This window comes from Ovis canadensis, chromosome 2 (genome assembly GCF_042477335.2).
Source record: "Ovis canadensis isolate MfBH-ARS-UI-01 breed Bighorn chromosome 2, ARS-UI_OviCan_v2, whole genome shotgun sequence".
In the NCBI taxonomy this organism is placed as follows: Eukaryota; Metazoa; Chordata; class Mammalia; order Artiodactyla; family Bovidae; genus Ovis; species Ovis canadensis.
The window spans coordinates 122886671-122908129 of record NC_091246.1 but is presented as its reverse complement, the minus strand read 5'-3'; the positions used below and the strand labels follow the sequence as shown (position 1 = coordinate 122908129).

Sequence of the window (21459 nt, the reverse complement as noted above, 5' to 3'; positions counted from 1 at the left end):
CTACCACAAAAAAACAACAAAAAAGACATGGATTTCCATGCCGTTTAACTACAGGTGGTATTATAAATATGAAATACTACTCTAGAACCGTAGTTTCTCTTGAAGGAACAAAATTCCTCTCACTCCGGAGTTATTATCCCAGTCTGTTTAATCAGTTGTAATCTATTTCCAAAATCATCATCTAATCTTGATAATGTACACCTGTGGCCAAGTATCAGGGATTTGGATCTGGGTATGTTAAAAAAAAAAATTACATCCATGCAAATAGTTTCCGCCGAAGACTAACACTATCAGTATATGAATGTAAAGTTTGAAGTTATTCCTTGCTATTTTCTCCACACATCTTACGCTTTCTGGGCCATCCAAAACTAAGAAATATTTTCCTTTAGGTCAGACCACACAATGTCCCAGGGTCACTGCTGAGTTAGTTGACCTCATGAATTATCTTAAATTTGAGCATTTCCCCACGACCCCCTTTCAGGTTGTAGCTTTCTGGGAAAGGTCAGCTTCATTGGAAAGTCTAAGAACTATGAATCTTAGTTCAGAAAATTTGGCTCTTAAAAAACCAGTGGTACTGCTATCAACCACAAAAAAATATAAAAATGAAAGGTTATTGGAGATCAACACCATACAAAAACATGCAGGCTGAATATATATGATCTGGTTGGCTATCTCTAAATAATGACTATTCAAAATACTACTATCTACTATTCAAAAAAAAAAAAAAAGACGACAAAGAACAATTTTTACCCATTATGATTTATTCTCTACAATACTTTGTTAAAGAGTTCAATGATTTGCACTCAGAAGTTATATAGCCAAGAGGCAACCAAGTGTAATACAAAGAATTGGTCTAAAGTCTTTGCACTGAAGGCCATACAAAGTCTCTTGCTTCAGGGAAGTAAGAATGAAAATAAACAAAAAGAACAAATAGCTCCCTAGGTTCCAGAATCTCAATAGAAAATAACATCAACAGTTAGTGAAATTGTAGGTGTTAACATACCATGGAAAACAGATCTTGTGCAAATATTAAAATTAACACCCAGGACTTCTGTATAGATGATTTTTTTATTATAAACAATAAAATACATGTAATGTCTGAACTACAAACCTTTCGTGTTGAAATGGTCTTTAACATGAGTTGCTTTAATATTATGAAGCGAAAAAGTTTTAAGAACCTCACAGTGGAAACAATCCAACACTGATAAACTCTAGTGATCAAAGACATTCTCTTTTAATGAAGAACAAGGACAATTCGAAATTACAGAATGTCCTAGCTGTGGGTATTATGAGACAAGCCAACTTTCCAGACCGAAAGGCACTCACAGCTAGGGATGAAACGAACTCCGAACCAAACCAGCCACAGTGGGCTGGTCCCTTAAAAATGGTGGTTACTGTTCAGCTTGAGCAGTCCAAGGACAAAGGAAACACTGAGCAGAAAACATTCCTTCTCTTTAAACCTACCACTCACACCACATACACTGGCCACCCTCATCACTGCTCTGGTCAAGCAACATGGAAGGCAGGTCAGTTCCAGTTCGGAGTTGTCATTTCCCTACGCAAAGCTGCCATATGGATGATCCAGACTTAGTATTTTTCCTGAGAGCCACCTGCCACACGTCTTCATAAGGTAACCATGACCGTTTATTTCCAGACCACTTTCTGACTAGGCTCCATTCAGGACAGACACTGAGTGCCATTCCTCACAGGGCCAAACAGCTTTCCTTGGTCGACTCCTGAGTCCTCTTACTAACGTCAGAGGAACCCGAGCATCTCCATGGCTGGACTCGGATGGGAGCATAAGGGAATGTGCGGGGAGTAAGGCTTCTTCACTCCAAAAACCACTGAGCCCACTTCAGTGTGGTTCTGGGCTTAAGCCCGATTCTTGTGCACTGATTTTTTTCCCCCATTTCCTGGGGTTTTAAATTTTCTGTTTTTTTTCTTAAATGGCAGGTTTCCTACCCCACCCTCAATAAAATTAAAAAAAAAATACACTGGGAAAGACAAATAGGGCAACATTTCTACAAGAAACAATAGGCTTGAAAGAGCATGGCACTGTAAATGCTTGCATGACCAGTCTCACTGAGCGTGCTCAGGGGTGAAAGTTTAGCACCATTTTTTTTGCTTTTTTTAAACTTTAGAAATTAAACACAACTTTTAACATAGAAGACTTGAACAGTAATGAGTGTAGCCCTATGTACCAATACTGTTGTACAAATTGGAGGTGGGTGGTTTAGTCCAGAGCTGACCACCCTGACATCGATCCATGGCACCTAAAAGTAACCGTCGTCACATTTGTTTGTAACAAGACATTTATTATTCTCAGCAGCAGGAAATCATGAAACAACTCCTTCATCTTCAGAAGCCTGTTTCCATTAACACTGCGAGGGAAAGGTGGCAGGATGTGGGAGTGCGCCCAGCAGCGGGATGGTGCTGGAGCCTGGCCCGCACACCTGGACATCAGCCCACACTTCCCCTGCACGTTCCACATCCTTACCAGCAGCAGAGGACGGTGCCACACACCCTGCTCACCCTAACCCGTCTCTTCAAAAGACAGGGCCTAGAAAAGCACGCGTGCCATTCCTTAGACTGGTGTCCCGGCCCCCCCGCCCCCTGCTCCTGGCAGAAGAAAGCTCAAAAGATCTTTTGACTTGAGTATCTGCCCGTTTCGGGAAGCCACACCACTACCACATAAACATTTAAAATAAATTAAATCAAAACATTGTGTTCACTGGGTTGACACCCAATCCACTTTAGAGTTCTCTAAGCATATTGTTGGAAACCAGTGTATCACCTGTAGGGTCTTGTCTTCCAACTGGCCACCTCTTCCTGTGAATCATTTCAGCAGTGCCTCTGTGACAATGTTCTCAAAACATCTTCCAAATTCCCAACTTCTATGAACTGTGCCACCATATGAGCAAAGAATAGGCAAGAGGGAGAAACTTGCTGACAGCTATTTGGAATCAGCAAGAATGGGAAAGGGGACTATGCCACATGAAGGTATGAATGACCTAAAATAAAATAAGCTATTTGGAACTCTGCCGCAGTGGGGTGAAGTTTTCCCAGCGTGTTAGGCAAGATAAAGATTCACCTTGTTTAATTACACAGCTTTGTTCTAAAGTCCCCATAAAGGACCTGAAACATTAACAGTTTTCCCACTTCTACAGGCAAACTAGAAAAAGGAACTCCTCTGCTTAAAGGTCTCTCAGGATGTTTGCCTGAAAAGAAAAACAGCTTGGAGACCCTGGATTCTCTCCTATGACGACGTATCCTTCTAAAACCCAACCCAAGTGCTTGTTGGAACGTCTCTGAGAACCTAGATCCAGCTATAGGCACTGCTACCAGTAGAGGAGTGAGGTAGCCAGGTGGTAAGGAAGAGGTCTCTCCCTTGACACTGCGTGCAGTGATGCCATCAGGACCTCCCGCAGGCATCCCAGTCCATCCTCAGCAGGCCAAACCACAGAGCTCGGTTCAATACCAGAAGACTCGATGCAGGAAGAGTGCCAGAAAAATCCAACTGAGAGTGGGATGAGAATTAGAACCTTCGAGGCTAACTGAGCAATGAGATCTGCAACGCCATCCAAAGGGCTTCTGATCTTGAGGTGGGTCTCTGTCCAGGAGCCACAGAGGACTCATGGTGCCCACGTTCAACCCTAACATGGCGTCCGCTTATGAAGCATGGAGGTTGTGATCAACTCTCGGTACGCAATAAACTGCAAGTTTAAAAAAAGGAATTTAAAACAACCTAAAAATGTTTCTTGTTGGTCTCCGTTGCCCAGACTGCCAGGGGAATACACCTACTTGATCTGGGGAGGCTGCAGGTGTGTGTGGGGTAAGCCTTCATGGACCATCAGTTCCAGCTTCCACTGTGTGTCCGACACACAGGCAGCAAATCAGCAGCGGCACCTGCACGCCAAAGTCTTCTGAGCCCACACGGAATTCTCACTAGGCATGGAGGAGCCCCAATCCAACGGAACCCCGTATTGAGGAAAGGCTGAGATAAGGCTTGGGCCCTCAAGTTCTGTTTCATTCAATGTAAGCCCCCCCTCCCACCTCAGTCAGCTGGAGGCAGACTTGGCAACGGAAGCTAGCATCATAAAATGGTGCAGTAATAGAAGTAACTGGACCAGGAAGAGGAGGCATCTGCTCCAATGATGTCATAGCCATTGGCGGCCACGGGGGGGTGGGACTGGTCATGCAGCCGTGTGTCAGGAGTAATGATTGTAGAGGGGCGGGGCATGAAGAGTGCCATTCTGGAAACAATGCTGTCGGGAAGCTATATATTCTGCATAACTGATTGTCACCTTCTCACTTCGGTACCTGTGTAAGGAAACAGGAAAGCGTGTTAGGAACCCCAAATACTTCATTTTAAAATCACGCAGCAGAGTAAACCAAAAGCTTATTCCACATTTTCAAAGAATAAAATGGAAGACCAAGAGCAATCTTACTTACAGAAAATGAAAGACAGCACAAGAAAACAGTGTTGTTATTACAAATGAACAAGATGAAAAAGCACAGTCACAGTCCACCCCTGAGAATGTGTTTTCTGCACATCCCACCTTTAAACACTTCATATGCTTATCATTAGGCTGCTCTTAAGCAATCTGCTACTAGGGTCTGGATGAAGAATTTCACGGTCAAATTATATGGGTGGCAGACGGGAAGATGGCTGCACCGATGCCCAGTGTAAAATGCGTTATCTAGTTCAGGTTAAAATGTGATAAATTTGACAGAAATGCAACTTCAACTTGCAGAAAAGCAACAAACAAGTTATTCGTAACTAAAAGGGGCACAGATACCTAATTCTGGGTCAAATTCTGATGAAGCAGGTTAAAAGGTCCTGGGTCTCACTTCCCAGATGAATGTGCCGTATCATATACCACAGGGTCATCAGAACAGAATTCATAGCACTTTGGCCTTGCTCTAAAAAGAGCCATGAGTCAGGATGCAAAGCATGGGGTGTTACAAACCTATGGAGCCTACTACAGACCACAGGAGCTGGGTGTGACAATCCTTACCCAGAGCCATCTCTTTCCCTCTGTAATCACTCCTCCACTGCAAGGTGATTATTCCTGAATTTTGACAGGGAAATGGCTGTTCAAATAAATTATAATAATAATGATAATAATAATGCTTTGTATTTGAAGATTTTTCTTTTTTGGAATCCAAAGCATTTCAAAAACATGGGGTTATCTTCCAAATAGACCTGTGAGGTTACTACATGATTATTCAGCATTTTACAGATGAAGAGGCCAACAGAGGCCCACACAAACCCACAGAAGCTACACCTCTCAGGATTTCCAATTTCAATAGGGATGGGAAGAGAACTGACATCTACTGACCACCTACAATGCTGCCTGGCCCCAGACTAGAATTTCTGCACACATTACCTTACCACACTCTAGAACAACCCCAAGGCAGGCTTTTTTTTCTGCTCAGAGAGGCCCAAGTCACACAGCTGGAAGTGGTGGAGCTGGGATTTAGGGTCCAGTTCATGCAGATTTTACAATAGCCCCCCCCATAGACGTATTTGCTCCTAACAGGCAGAGGCGTTTCCTTGTTACTAGTCCATCAACACGCCACCTGACTGCATGTGGTGACTTCGGCTGACCCAGGACTCCTGTTATTCTCCTGCGCTCAGCCTTCCCACTCAGCCTCCCAACAAGTGGGTCTGGCAGAGACACCCACGGTTGTCTAGCAGCTGCTCTGCCCCAACTATGCCGTCAGCGGAGCTGCGGACACGCCCAGGATGCCAGGGAGTCTCTGCTTCGCTGCCACTGCTTCCTCAGAGCTTCAACCTCACACACACTTCTTTGGTTTGGAGACATTAGCAGGGAACATTTTTCTCTTCCTCTGTCTATCAAAAGTATCTTCCATCTAACCCAAACTAAGTTAAAATGACAAAGAAAATGAGACAGTGGCTTACCTGGTGAGTTTGATGGTTTTTCTGAATTCACTGGTAATTGGAGCCTTAAAGCCACCTTTCCTGAGCAAGGAATCTATCGTCTGGATCTGATCCCAGTCTGAGGAGAAGATGGGCACACAGAGGTCAGTGTGCAGTGACACCAAACCAGGCAGGCAGTGCCCTAACACAGCGACAGGAGGGCAGCAGCCGGGCCCGCTGGGGGCAGGGCGGGCTGGGCGCGGCCCCCACGCCCCGGCAGTCCAAGGAGAGCCTGAGACGTGCGAGGATGCCCAGCACACACCGTCAGCGGCCTTCCCCTTCTGAGTCTACCCTGTCAGGTATGATCGCAGGACAACCATCTGGGAGCAAATACGGCCCCTACTTGGCTGGCCTGGAGCTGTAACCAGGGCTGCTCTGGAGAGGGGAGAGCTCATATTCTGCAGCCTGCATGCCTTCATGTGGCCTTGCTGCATTCTGATGATTTCTAGGAGTCGCTTTCTACTACAGAGACTTGACAGCAGGACCGAAGCTATTCCCTTAGGAAGGATGAGAAAGTTGTTTGCACATCTACTGCTGTGTTCTTCTAGAAATATTTTCACCATATACAACCAAATATATCAAACTGAAAACCAAACAGAATTCCATAAATCACTGCAGCAGGTGCCTTGATTTTAATTTTCCCAATCAGTTTTCAAATAGCAAAAGTGTTTGATTATTTACCTAAATTATCATCACATCTCACTACTAGGAAATATTCCTGGTCCATCTCCTTGGACAGAAAGGCCAGATTGCTGACCTCAAAGAGGTGGCTAAAAGGCTTCCTCCTTTTTAAGCCATATCCCCACTGCTTTCCATGACAGGAACCAACAAGGCAATCCCTCTCCACATAATCAGTTCACTGATATACTGAACTCAGTATTTTTCTCTATTTCAGTTTCATACCTAACTGCTAAGTCACTTTTGTCGTGTCTGACTCTGTTCGACCTCATAGACGGCAGCCCACCAGGCTCCGCCGTCCCTGGGATTCTCCAGGCAAGAACACTGGAGTGGGTTGCCATTTCCTTCTCCAATGCATGAAAGTGAAAAGTGAAAGGGAAGTCGCTCAGTCATGCCTGACTCTTAGCGACCCCATGGACTGCAGCCTACCAGGCTCCTCCGTCCATGGGATTTTCCAGGCAAGAGTACTGGAGTGGGATGCCACTGCCTTCTCCGATCATACCTAACTACTAGATATTATTTTTTTAAAAAGGACTAGTTCCAAGAAAGAAAGAAAACCGGGCTGTATGCTGCAGAATGCATAAGCACCATTATGAGGTATTCTCCTAAATGTTCTTTTAAAGAGAAAACCTGCCCAACCCACTTCCTACCTTTAGTGTGCCACTGTAGGAGCTGCTGAGTTCTTTTTTCCTACAATTACCACTGCAGTTTGGGGGCCAAGAAACACTACTACTCATTGAAAGTAAGTGAAACAGAGACCTGAGAAGTATTTACCCCTTTTCTTTCCCAGCTCTTTTGGGGAGTTTCTTATTCTGTAAGAATCTGATGGATATGGAGAGAAAGCAAGCCACTCATACGCAGTTGCACTGGACTGAAAGGCAGCACAGTCCACTCTCCTGCCCTCTACCTGACAACTGCGGAGGGTATCACTCCATTCGTCTAACTCACCTTGTTCCTTTGCAACCTCAGGTAAGTAAGTGGCTGTACGTTTGACGCCTTTTTCATTGATGAATTCAATTCGAATCCCATGGACCCCAACCTACAAAAACACACAACCAATAAATGCCATTTACTTACTCTAATGGAACTTCAATTATCCTCATGTAAATTGACACTGTCCTCTGACCAGCTTGACCCAGGGCTGAGAAAAGGGGAGCCTCATGCTTTTCACAACTGACTCTCTCTCAGGCATAGAAGCCAAAGAAACTGCTGCTTCAGGGAAAGGGAAAGTCTATGTGCAGCCACCTCTCTGAGACTATGGAGGCGGCATAATCAATTCTCTCAATAATGCATCCAATAATCGTGAATATTCCACCTTTAATATTCAAGAACAGGCTACAGGATTTGATCAGGGCTCCTGACTTTTCACATGTGGCTCCAATATTTATTCAAGGGCTTACCAAGAAGAATCAGGAATGTTCTCTTTATCCCATTATTTACTAGACATGGGGAAAGGACACGGGAGAGAGTAGACTGGTAAGAAAGGGGTTTCTTTCTGCTCCTAATATCGAAGTATCTTTTCTGTCACCCAGGTTGCCTACAACTGCCTCTGACCTCAGCTCTCACATGCTTATACCCTTGCTCAATGAAGGAGATACATTACCATGTACTAACCCGAACCCAAATGCAACGAGAGATGCAGAGTTCCAAATGCGGCTGTTCTCACCTCCCAGTCCAGGTAATCACTGGCATCCTCAAAGTTAGTAAGGAGGGAGACAGAGCAGAAAAGTTTAGGCAGCTCCTCTCGGGTCAGGGGGGGAAATCGGCTGTCCTTAAGTGCACTGGAGGGGACAGAAAACATAAGTGAGGCTGCTCCGGAATCGGGAGCCAACATCATGAGCCTGAAAGTTTACGGCTCTTGAGCTCTGCAGAAAACATTCACTACCCATCAACACGAACATGCTAAAAACAACCCGATGCTACTGTCTGTCTATACTTGAACTGCCAAGTGACTCACCAGATTAAAGCCCCCACAGCTCCTGACTATCAAAAAGAAACACTCAAGCTTTACCACTCAGAAGAAACAGGCAGTTATTTTCAAATTTTGCAAATAATCTACCCATCTCACGTGTGGTGTCATTACCTGGTTAGCGTGTATTCCCTGAGTCCTGAATGAAGATTCATGGCTGAGAAGGTTCCAATGCAGCCACGAAGCCGCTTGTCCCGCCCTGTCTTCCATGTCACAAAGAGTGGACTGAAAGAGCAAGCACGCAGCAATCAGAGAAGAAAACCTTGGTTATATCCCTGTCCGCCTGCTCTTCCCCAACACGACTGTTCTCTTACGTGGGCTGTCTGAAAGGCTGCGGCCTCCGGGCGCCGTGCAGCCCCGAGGTGGAGATGGAGAGGAAGCGGCCATGAGGCAGAGAGAGAGGCTCCTGCAGCCCCTGCTCTCAGCTCCGCTCCACTCCGCATGGACGCACTGCTTCCTCCCTCCTCTCTCAGGACCCTTGCTTCTAGTTCTCCACATCTTCCTCCTCCTGTTTACCCTCTTTCTCTGTGTCTATGTCTCCCAGTTCCGTTCTTCCTGAAGACATACTGGCCGGCACACCTTCTCCCCTCAACCCCATACTGCACCCAGCATCATTTCCGTCTCTTCTGTTTATAGACTCCAGAAGAAAAAAGGCTCCCCGAGACAGTTTATTCTGCGGACTTCCCTGGTGGTTATCAATACACCAGGCAGCGCAGGGGTTATGCGTTCAACCCTACATGCAACAAGCCTACCTGTCACAACTACTGAGCCAGAGCACCACAACCAGAGTCTGTTCACCGGACAAAATATCCTGGATGATGCAATGAAGATCCCATGTGCCTCAACTAAGATCCAACGCAGCCAAATAAATAAGTATTTTAAAAAGAAGGCTTATTCTGGGATTTTCCTAGTGTTCCAGTGGCTAAGAATCTGTGTTCCAATGCAGTAAAAATGAGTTTGATCCCTAACTGGGACTAAGATCCCACGTGCTGAGGGATAATTAAACCCTGAGCGTCACAACTAGAGAGAATCCCATGGGCTGCAACTAAGATCCAATGCAGTCAAAAATAAATAATTTTTTTTTAAAAAATAGCTTATTTTCAGCAGAAGTTACCAGCTTCTAGGCCAAAGTCATGTGGCATTAGGCTACATCAGATAGATAGTAATAGATATTCAGACACAGGTTACGGGGCTGCCTCCTCTTCCCAAAATTCTTCCATGTTCCTATGCCTTTACCTCTTAAGATTCTTGAGTTAACACTGCTAAAAAGCAACTTACATCTTTAAAGTTACCTTAGATCATTATTACAAGGCAAGATCTCCCACCTACCCATCTTTTCCTTTCAGTAAAACACCTGAACAGCACCAGCCAAAGTTAATGTTCCAAAACCTACTCAAAAACCCTTCCAGTTCCACTGTCCCCACACCATACAAAGCTGTGGTCACCACCTACTCTCCACAGTCTGTGTCCCGCTCCTGCAAGGGACACACCTGACTGCACTCAGATCAAGGCTCCGACTCGCCATCTACTTAGTGTTTCTCTGTCCACAGACATCACGTGGGAATACTTCCCTAAAAAGCGAGCACATTGTCTCATTTCCTCTCCTCTGACACAATCACAGACTAACTTCCCCTCTATCTGCCCAGACAGCGTGAGGCACACCCTGCTTAGCTTTTGTGTGTGATCTGTCAACTCAAGTCTGCTGAGAGCAGGGACTATTTCTCCATGCCTGTCTATTCCCAACCCAATCCTCAGTATGGCACTAACAGCTCTCAGTCAGTGAATCCTCTAAAAGCACCTCCTAAAAAAATAAAAAAGCAGCACTGCTCTTTAAATGCACCTCGAAGCTGCCTCCAATTCTGAGAAAGAAAGCCTTAGCATGCCTTTCTTCATCTGACTTCACCCTTGACATACACATATTCCTTATTCAAGTCACTAACACCTCACGGGAACTTGGGAAAGTCTGGAACTGAAAGCATCAAAACAAATTCTGACACTCTTGGTGGGGTGCTGGCAGCCCCACGGGACTGACAGTTAAGTGACGGGACTCTTGAATGAGCTCCTCATCACCAGCCTGGCCCTCAGACACTGGTAGTTGACTCGGATTTCAGCAACGCCTGGGTCCACAATGGTGTGGTGGTGTGACTTCTCCATATGAAGGTCTGAATGACCTACTCACTGTCATATGAAACCAAGACAGTCAAAATCAAAACCCTCCTGATTCCCAGAATGTAACTAACGACAAGCCAACAACTCCTTCAAATGTGGCCTAGTATCCACTTTCGATATTCTGGATATTGTCTGGATATTTTTCATCATTCTTTTCCCATTAACCCTTGCCCAAACCATGTTAAAGCTTTTTATAAGTAGACGACTCTTGCAGAAAGTGGGTGCCACGCCTTTCTCACTGTCCCCAGTGCGCGACTGCTTTACTCACTAGGGGTCATTGGTGAATCTGGGAAGTCGTGGCTGCGGGAAGCCGTAGAGGTGACAGTAGAGGACGTCGAAGCAGTAGCAGCACATCTCTGCGGTCACCACCAGATTCTTGGTGGTGTTGGCAGTTCCATTGGGCCGGGGGAGAGGGCTCAGCGCTCCCGATGCGGGGTTCATTCGTGTGATGGGAGAGTTTCCAGGTCCCAGAGTTAAGTCCGACACATTCTCCCGACCACTGCTGCCATCCACATGCTGGTGGTTTTGAAGAGGTCCTGAACTAGAGCCGGGGACAGTTGTGGACTGGTTCCCGTGACTGTGCGTTCCACTTCCAGATAACTTAGGCTTCTTGACCCCACAACAACCTGCTGCCAGCTTGGGCTCAAGTGGAGGAACACAACGTCTTTTTCCCATCCTGATTCAGTGCTTGAGGTCTGGAATGCTGCAGAACCCTAATCCAAAAGAGAACATCCAAGCATTAATTCAATGGTTAGTTAGAAGAACACAAAAATCAAAGAGAAAGGGTCTGCATGGAAGGGGCAGGAGTCATCGAGTTCTTTCTCACACAGGTCACATTGCTCACAAAGGGTGTCAGAACAGTGGGCTGGAAGAGCCTGCATTCCAGACCAGGGACACCCAACCGTTACCTGAGGGGAGGCTATTTTTCACTTTCCATAAAGGTTATGACCACCATGAATGGAGGCAGGCCCAAAACAGCTCCCTCTTGCCCAGGCCTCCTCGGGCAGAAAGAAGGGTAGAGCGGCAGCCAGTCTGCAGGCGAGTGGGGTCTTTTCGAGACTGCCTGAAAGACTGCACCTGACCGGACAGGCTCTTCATCAGGATGCTTTCTCTACATTTTCACAGGCTCCAAATTGAACCACTCTGTTTCCAAAGAGTCCCAGAGGAACTTGCATGTGTTCCTTGTTAACCACATCCTTTCTGCATTTTCCTCATCACCAACCTCAACTTAGCTACGTGACTTTAGCTCCAGACCTCTGTGAGGGTGAAGAGCAGCCGCTGCTCTGGCGAGAGTGCGCTAACACAAGGCACCTGCGCGCCTTTCTGTCCTCACAGCGATCCTGTGGTCTTACTCATTTTCTTTAGTTCACCTCTGAACGCACTCCAATTTCTACACTTCTATACTTTCAAGACCCCATTCAAAAAAAAGCTACAACCAAGCAGAAACCTTTATTCACACAAATGACCCAAGCTTCAGTCCTTTTGTGAGGTAGCCATTTCTGCCCTGTCACAGCAAGGCAGAGATGCAAAGCCATCAGTCTGACAAAATGTGGCATCAGATGGGCCAGGAAACCAGAGTTCCAGCTGATAAAGGGGAGGAAGGAATCTTTCTCCATTAAATTCTTTTTAAGAAGCCCAAGGTAAAGATATATAGCTGTAACATGACCAAGATCCTTTCTGTTATCTATGTCAATAATTGAGACTCATGAAAATAGACCCTAGTTATTTCAATGTTGATAATACCAAAGTTTATAAAATCCTGCTAACTTGAGAAAAATGTACTTTGTTTTTTCACATATCACTACATGTTGGTTTTTTTCTTAAGGGCTTCCCTGATGGCTCAGACAGTAAAGCATCTGCCTGGAATGCGGGAGATGGGTTCGATCCTTGGGTTGGGAAGATCCCCTGGAGAAGGCAATGGCAACCCACTCCAGTACTCTTGCCTGGAAAATGCCATGGACTGAGGAGCCTGGTAGGCTACAGTCCATGGGGTCGCAAAGAGTCGGACACGACTTGGCGACTTCACTTTCACTTTTCACTTAGTTTTAGCCTCCTACTCAATATATATATATATACACAATTTTCATCTAAAATTTTCTCTGTAATTTGAACACGCAGCACACAATTGCCTTTTTAGGCACTACTCTACTGTATTGTATAGTATTTTGGTTGTAATGTGTACAATCTTTTAAATAAAATTAGATATGTACTTACCCATTTCCAATGCCATTATTTCTACAAACACAACTTGTCACTTTAGATTGAATGAGATACAAAAATTTCACAAATGGTGCTTTTGTTTCTGATATATCCCGATCCCTAACAAAATACACATTTTGTGTTTAGGACAATTCTTCGAAAGAAAGTTGTCTCTAGCAGAGGAGTAACAGTTTGAACATTTCAATGTCTAGCTTGCAACAGGCTTCTTTTTAAGAAAGCCTCATGCATGTGATACGTTAAAACCGCCAATGAACAGACTGTTTCTGAGTGTGGATATCACTGTCTTCTTCAGACTGTTAAGAAAAGGAGCAGGAGGTCCTGGTTAAAAATGCTGCCTCCAGACTCAAATGGCCTGGGTTCAAATGTGATTCCTCCAGGATTAACCTCTCTATGCCTCAGTTTCTGCAAACTGGGAATAACAATAGTGCTTGCTTCATGGGGCTGTTAGGAGACTTGAGCTTAATCTATGGGAAGTGCTTCCATGCAGCTTCTGGCATAAAGTTAGCTGCTCTTATCATCTGGGCTCTCATCTGACTGCTCCCCCCAGAGGTGGAGACTCTGGGAAGGCTAGGACTTTGCTGCACACTCAAGGCTTAGAGCACAAAACAGATGCTCTTTAAACAGGATTTCACTTAATCCTCAGAACCACCCAGCAAGGATGATATTACCATCATTTTACAAAGGAGGACACTTAGGTTTAATAAGAAACTCTGCCACTCAGGATTTGGACCACAATCTATCTGCCAGACTACAAGGCTTGGGTCTTCCCACCGAGCCACAAACAACAACGAAGCCTGACAATAATATCCACTGGATTCAGTCCCTTTGCTAAGGGTGTGATTAAAAAAAAAAAAATCAAGGGAATACTAAAAACTAGAAGAATAGCTTGCAAAATTTTGCCAACAAAAATGGAGCCGAGGGAAGCTGACTTCCCTGGTGGACCAGTGGTTAAGAATCCACCTTCCAATTCAGGGGATACAGGTTCGACTCGTAGTTGGGGAACTAAGATTCCCACGTGCCACAGAGCAACTAAGCTTGTGCACTGCAACTACTCAGCCTGCAGGCTCTAGAGCCCGTGCTCTGCAACAAGAGAAGCCCTCCCACACCACAACCAGAGAACCCCCTCGAGACGCAACGAAGACCCAGTGCAGCCAAAATAATTTAAAAAAAATTAAACAAAAAAGGAGAAGCAGGGGAAAAAAATCAAAACCTAAGCCCAAAGCTCTGCCACCACCCTGACAATGACCAGTACCCCTGCCACAGTCACCTGAGTCCACAAGGAACGTCACTGTCCTCTGAGCTCTTACTTGACTGTCCTCCTTGGCGTAACTGTAGGCAGAGGGTTCAGGGCATGTGTTCATCCAAGCAGAGGGACCTTCTCTTGAGAGCTAGATCTTTAACAGCACCAATAGGGCCCCGAGGCTCTGCCTCTAGAGTCCCGACGTTCAAAGAAGCAAAGAGAAGGGATGAAGTAACAGTAACTTAAAAAAAGAAATCCTTCCTCATTCTCCTTACACCATAGGCCGCTTGAAGAAGAGAGAAATGTCATGAAATAGTGGTAACTCAGGTGTTCCCCCCAAAGGTGCAATCAGCTCTCTGATGGGTGAAACACCCTGTAACAGAGCAGAGGGTTTTCAAACCATGCCAAGGCAGGTGAGGTCAAGCTTAGGAAGATTCTGCCTACACCAGTGGCCCCCAATCTTTCTGGCCCAGGGACTGGTTTCAGGACAATTCAAGCACATTTATTGTGCACTTTATTTTTAACCTAATGCCACTGCTGATCTGACAGGAGGTAGTGGTCCGAGGCCTGTAGCTGGAGACCCCTGGCTTAGCCATAATGCACAACCACCGCTCCGTCGGGGGGCATACCGAAAGATTACATTTAGCAATTCCCCCACACCATCCGCAACTGTGATTTGTAATCAACAGAGCCAACCCAAACCTTGTGGATCCTCAGGACCAAGTTTTCTCTGGAGGCCACTGAACAAACAATTCAATCAATATTCTCAATTAGTGACTAAAGGCAGAGTTAGAGACTTTCTGCATCAAAAGTATATTAGAAGGCATTTCTTTAACATTTATTCCATAAAACTTAAATCTATAGAAAACTTCAAACATAAAGTAAAAGAGTATAATGAACCCAATACTCAGCTTTAATAATTTTCAACAAAGGGCCAAACTTATTTCATCCACAGCCTGCTTACTCCATCTCCCTCACCCTACTGAATTATTTAAGGTTTGTTTTTTAAACGGGCCAACATTTTACTTATCTGTCAGCGTAAAGCAAATATTAACTAAACAGTACAGACTGTGAAGGTGCTGGTAATGAGTACTTTTATTTACATAGCAACCACTACCTATCAATTCCATCAGGTTTCCCTCTCGAGACGCTCCTAACCCAACTCCAACAAAGTGGGCATCTCACCACAACTAAGTGTCCCACACCCGGCTCCCAGGACTGTCCCACAATGACAAAAGACATACTTGATTCTCCAACGGCTCTGTTTCTGAGGGCACAGTGTAAGATCCCTCAGATGAATTTCAATGCAATAGACTAACCTGCTGTGACCGACTGAAAATACCCCTCATGGCATACATATTCTACCTCTCTTAGAAAACTATGCCTTTGTTCTCAGCCTTCCCCCAACTTCATAAAAACCACCAGCAATGGTCATAGGAGTAACTGAATGGCTACTGTCAAGTTGGTTCATCTGAAGTAACTGGAATCAGGGAAAAACCTTTATAAACACATATACCACAAAGACCTGGACTAGGTTGGCTAAACTCAAGGCCATTTTAAGGGCCTATAATAGTGATGTCATTTTCCTACACTCCGTCTACTTTAGAACGAACAATGAGAACAAGCTAGTTAAAACTGGATTTCTACCAGATGGAGACAATACCCGTACTTCCACAAAGAGCTGGAGGAAATAACAGGAGTCACTGTTTTACCTCTTAAGGCCTCCTAACCTAGCAAGCGTCCAATGAAATTGTTCTCAGTGTTGAAAGTCACCATGCCCTTTATCTGACACACAGTGCTCAAGGGATCCTCACCCTCACGAGGGTCCACAACAAAGGCACCTTTGCAGCCTGAGGGGAAGGTGAGCGGCGCAGAAAGCCACCTGAATTCCAGCCAGCACTGAACTCCCCAGTACCTTTAGTCACAGAAGCTAGGCTGCATTTCTGGGTTTTTTCCCACAACAGTTAACCCAATGTCCTGCATATGGTACACAAACCAACAATCTTATTTACAGATCTCCCAGCAACTTCATTTAAGTTAGCCTTTCTAATAAAACGAGTATTTATGGCACAGCCTGATCTTTACTCTGTTCCACCGCGAGGGGCTGACTGTTGAGTGTGTCAGAAGCTGAAGGTGACCGACATACAAGTATCTACTCATATCAACAATGTCAATTCTACTCGGCCCAAACCAAGGAGTGGTTTAATTCATAGCAAAATGGATAGCTAATGTGGACCATTCATTCTAAAAATCAGGTCAAATATCCCCTTCACTAACTTCATTCTAAAAATCAGGTCGAACACCCCCTACACTAACTTCGTGGTTTGGTTTATGCCGGTAGCTGTTCTCTGCCAAATCATAGCAGTTGGTCAGTCCCAGGCTTGGCCTCAGGGGCTGCTTACCTGTAGGTTGCTCAAGGCTTTCCTTCCAAACGACGTGCCTAGTTCCTAAACTGCATGTGACAAGAACTTTCCTACTTTTTTCAAATGATGGAGTACTTTAAGAGCATAATTTGTCGGGAAGGCAATTTACAATTTCAGAAGTTAGTGGAAATGATGTGTGATAAATTGCTGATATTTATAAACAAGATGTGGAGACCAGTGCTGAGGGGAGGGTGTGACGGCATCCTGACAGACATGGCTGGCTGGGCAGGAGGGCCTTCTTCCCTCACTGGGGGTCCCTTCCAAGGCTCCAAAGTTCACTGAAAACAACAAGCCGATGCCCTCCCAGAGCAGCTCCCATCCTCAGAGGACAGAGTCCCGACTCTGGAGTCGTCATCTAGGCTCAAATCCCAAATCCGATTTAGCAGGCACAGGCTAGGCAGACTCAGGCAGGCTGTCCGCCTCTGTGGGTCTAGGCTCCTGCTACCACAGAGGGTTTATCTGTGAGCATTCTTTGAGTAAGACATGAAAAACATCTAGCTCATCTTTGGCACAGAACTACTATTTATTAAAGCGTCTGCTATTACTATTAATATGGGGTTATTATTCTAATGACCTTGATGTTTTTCCTCTTTGGAGACTCATACTTCTAATAAGCCATCCACTGATCTTTTCATTGTGAGATGCCAGGAAGTATAAGGAATATTGGGCTGACAGCTGTGCACAGTTTTATTCTATAAAAGTCCTCTGGTAAGTTTGAAGCCATATAACAAAAAGAAACTAAATTTGCTAAATACACTACTATTACAGAAATCTTGATATATATTGAGTACTAACAGAACTACCGAGACAAAATAGTTAGATTTCCAATAACCAATAGTACTTTTCTAGATAAAAATATCTAGAAAGGCTAGGAGGTAGGAAAAAAAATAGGTTCACCTTTGGAAGACAAGTTTCAAAACAGCTATTCAGGGGCATGACCTTTTAACAACAACAACAAAAAACAGACTTGGGAGGTAGGAAAAAGGCAAAAAAAAAGGGGGGAGCGGTCTCTGCATTTTCTTCTGTTATTATTAGTGTCCAGATGTCTATTCAAACCAATTTTATACAGAAGGGAACAGACTGCAGTTTCCTTTGTGACACAGAAGTGAAATGAAATTCAATTTAATAATTATTTGAGTAGTAAAATGGCACGTAAACTATATTCTGGCCTACTTAAGGAACTATTCCAAGAAATAGTCAGATGAAAGACCCACAAAATACTCTGGACATTATTTCAAATAATCATCTCTGTATTTCTGAAACCCGGTCACACACACACACACACACACATCTGAAACATCTGCTGTGTAAAAGTTTTCCCTGCGAAAACCAGATCTCCCTATACAACTGCTTTTTAAATTTACAGATCTAGAAAGCACACAATACTACACACCTTCTTGTGAACTTAGCGTAAGGAAAAACATGAATATAAGAAATCAAATGTTTTGTTTCCTTTTTAGATCCCCTCCCTTAACTATGTGAGCTATGGCAGGACGCCAGATCTTTCTGGGCCTCAGTTCTTTCATTTGTAAAATGAAAATATTTGTCCCCTGCCTTCCTCAGAGAGACTGTGAGGCTCCAATAAGATATGAAGCATTCTGAAAAACTTTTTTACAAGTGTTTGCATACCATCAGAGGGGACCCAGCAGTAATAAAAAATTTCCCAGAACTCTGTTTACATGTAGAATTTTAGTTTTTACAAAAACAGTATCACCCTAGCAGATTTAGGGCAAAATGTTCCAAAATTCTCTGAAAATTATAACCATGTGGAAGACATCTGATAATTGACCTTGACAGAAACTGTATTAACCTGAGTTATGATCTTCGTCTTTAAAGAGTAATTTGGAAAGGGGCGGGAGGCAAACCTTTATGTAACCCAAGGGTAAGTGTAATGCTACAAAACCATCTAAGTCACTCTAATAGGATTATGGAAAATAAACTTGGTTTTTTTTACCAATTAAAATTATTTTAGAAGTGAGCAAGTGGAAGTGGAAGGATTCATCACGTTTAGGATACTCATGTAAGCAGAAAACCAGAAATGAACAAAGTAAACATACATTCTAGTCCAAGCACAGGCCTAAAGCCAAAAAAAAAAAGACAAAAAATAAAAGCAACACAATTCCATTCTAAGTATGTCCAAGGTAATACTCACTGAAAGCAGAAAGTTTGTATTGTCAGGGGAACAGCTATAACAGAGGAGGGGAGCTATTTTGTCTCTGAAATGAATTTTCTTCCTTCTGATTCCATTCCTTCTTCCTGTACCTAAGATGGAAATGCAGGTGCAGTGAGTGAGCAAAACCAAGGCAGTGAGGAGGTAAGAGATGGTTTTTGAAAGGAGTACAACAGAGTAATTTCTAGGAAGGAAAAAAAAAAGCTAAGGAACAGGTTTTCCTTAATTCAAAACATTTCAAAATCTAAATATAAGGTGGCAAGGGCAGCCCCCTGTATTAAATCACCTCATTCCTGACGTCAACACCAAGAAGGGAGGACAAGGAAGATTAAAGGTTTTATTGAACCTGAACATGAAACACACATTGAAACTTCCTCCACCACTAATTTAGATCAAAAGTTGCTCTCAGGCCAAGATACACCATCTCAAGGTTCTCTACTGCTTTCAAACTACAAACAAGATTCCCAAATCCTCTGCAAACAGGGTGCTGAAGGATTACTGGACAGCATGTCAGGGTCCCGAGACAGGCCACCTTGTTATCCCAGGTGGAGATGATAACTGTTGGTAACAGTCAGTCATCATTACTCTTAGGCTGGCATAAATCTCTTCATAGTCTCTTCACCAACTCTCCCCACCCCCCCGTAGTAGATATGAGTTATTCCCAAAGATGTAAACAGGAGACTCCAGGCCCCACCCACTCTATCCAAGGAGAGGCCAGTGAAAGAGGATAGGCCCAGAGGGACAAGGGTGAGAGAGTGTGGCAAAGTGGAGTTCAGATCAGGACAGGGAACAGAGGAGGGCAAGTAATGAAGGGCAAAATCCACAGCCTGGGAAGGAGGGAGGAATAAAACCCACAGAGTATCAGGTGGAGAGATGATGGAAATAGGGGCTTTGGGTGGATAAGGAAGGACAGAATGAAAGTGGGGTTTAAAAAAAAAAACAGATTAATGAAAGGCGAGAGCGTGCGTGTTAAAGAGTTTAGCAAAGAAAGGGCGAGATACAGGGGGGAAACGAGAGACCAGAGCGGGAGGGGCCAAGAAGGGCAGAGAGAAAGGTAAAAAGGTAAGGAAAAGGTGATGGAAGGAAAGCGCGGGGCGCCAGCAGGAGTCGGGAGACGACCCAGCGACGGGTAGGGCAGCTGAGGCCGAGCCGCGGGGGTGGAATCCAGACGCCAAGCGGGGGAGGGGGCGGCGGGACGGGGCGGGGGGGCAGGGGCCGCCAGGCGGCGCCGGAGACCACCAAACTTTACACGACCCGAGACTGCTTCCAGGAGGGAGTGGAGAAAAGAGTGGGAGCCTCGCCCGGCCTCTCCTCGCGGCCCGGGGCAGGGGCGTCCGCCCAACCCCTCCCCGGCGCGTCTCCCGACCCGCCCGCCCCCCGGTGGGCACACGCGGCCCGCAGGCCCGGCCCGCCGCCTCCCTCCCCGGCCGCTCGGGAGCCCCTCCCCACGCTGCCCCGGGACCCTCGCCCCGAGCCCGGGGGGCCCGCTCCCCGGCCCCTCCAGTCGCCGCGGAGTGAGGAGGCCCGGAGGGCTCGGGGGCAGAGCGAGAGAGGGCGGCCCGGCGGGGCGGGGGAAAAGGGCGCGGCGCGGACCGAGTTTCCCACCTTTCCTCCTGGCCCAGACGTAGCCGGGGCAGACGGGACCTCTCGCGCTCTGCCTCCTCCTCCTGCTTCATGGAGCCATGCGCCTGGGTGGGGGCTCCCGAGAGAAGCGGGCCGCGGGCGGGCCGGACGCGCGGCGCGGACGGGGCGGGGCCAAGAAGGCCGGCAGGGGGCGGGCGGAGGAGGAAGCTGCGGGGCGGCGGTGGCGGCAGGGAAGAACTGCTAGAGGTATTCCCCGGGCAGCTGGAGGACTGAGCCGAGTCGGGACCCGAGTCTTCCGGTATCCCAGCAGCCACCGGAGGCAGTGAGGTAATGGAGGAAGAATGTAGGGAGTCCTCCAGTGGACCACACGCCCTCTAGCGAGGCGCCAAAACCATAGAGATTAGGGGGCCGCCGGAGCACCGCCCCGCTACTGTCACGTGGCCTGACTCTGCGTACTTTATTGGCTGGTGCCGACTCTACGGGGTTGAATTTAGGAGACTGCTTCCTATTCTTGTGGCCGAATCTCAGGCAGTTGGAATAAAGGGGAGAGGACAGTAAGGCGCGAGAGGAGGTTTGCAGGCTGGTTCTTCCCAGGTCGTTGAGCAGGCCGAGGGGTGCGCTGGGCTGTCAGGCTGGCCGGCGCAGAGCACGCCGGGTCCCCTTGGCTTCTGCGAGCGAGTGCAGAGCGCGCCGGGAGTTGTAGTGCGGCCGGCTGGGAGGCATTGTCCGCCGCGTCAAGGCCTAAGTGCCAGCTGGGTATGCCAGCCCGGGTGCCCGGGTGCCCGGGTGCCGCGGCCTCGCAGCTCCGCCCTCTCCCGCGTTAGAACCCAAGCGTCCTGGCGCGCGTCGCTTCCCCCGACCGAGCCGCCGCCTTAGAAAGCAGTCAGGAAGGGGCAGCTCAGGCCAGCTTTAAATGAAGCCGACCCCCTGGCTCTGGCCAGATCCGCGGGAGAGATGTTCCAGGCTCTGGGCCAGTCTCCTTATGGATGAGAAAGGGCAAACCAGACCCGGGAGGTGCCAACAGCCCATCTCTGTCTTGCCCCGCTGCGTCCCAGTCTGGAG

General features: G+C 46.3%; 1 protein-coding gene across 2 annotated transcripts; it reads right to left on the bottom strand.

Moving 5' to 3' along the window:
- Positions 1-743: 743 nt before the first annotated feature.
- On the bottom strand, positions 744-20773 carry AMMECR1L (AMMECR1 like). Of its 2 annotated transcripts, XM_069574250.1 has the most exons (8): positions 20419-20773; positions 18796-18905; positions 11029-11473; positions 8706-8816; positions 8289-8403; positions 7571-7661; positions 5927-6023; positions 744-4320 (listed from the first exon to the last, which is right to left on the bottom strand). In XM_069574250.1, the coding sequence occupies exons 3-8, from the start codon at positions 11433-11435 to the stop codon at positions 4209-4211; spliced, it is 933 nt and encodes a 310-aa protein (XP_069430351.1). In that variant the 5' UTR covers positions 11436-11473; positions 18796-18905; positions 20419-20773; the 3' UTR covers positions 744-4208. The 2 variants fall into 2 exon arrangements, with proteins under 2 accessions (XP_069430351.1, XP_069430352.1); XM_069574251.1 differs by lacking the exon at positions 18796-18905 and having other exon boundaries at positions 20419-20747.
- Between the last annotated feature and the right edge of the window lie 686 nt (positions 20774-21459).

Bases quoted from the DNA above. Each gene is read 5' to 3' on its own strand.
- AMMECR1L (XM_069574250.1), bottom strand. From the start codon at position 11,435: ATGGGAAAAAGACGTTGTGTTCCTCCACTTGAGCCCAAGCTGGCAGCA. The intron at 8,404-8,705 runs GTAATGACACCA...TGTCCCCTCCAG, and splicing joins AGGGAATACACGCTAACCAG to TGCACTTAAGGACAGCCGAT. The intron at 4,321-5,926 runs GTAAGCCACTGT...TTCCTTACACAG, and splicing joins AAAACCATCAAACTCACCAG to GTACCGAAGTGAGAAGGTGA.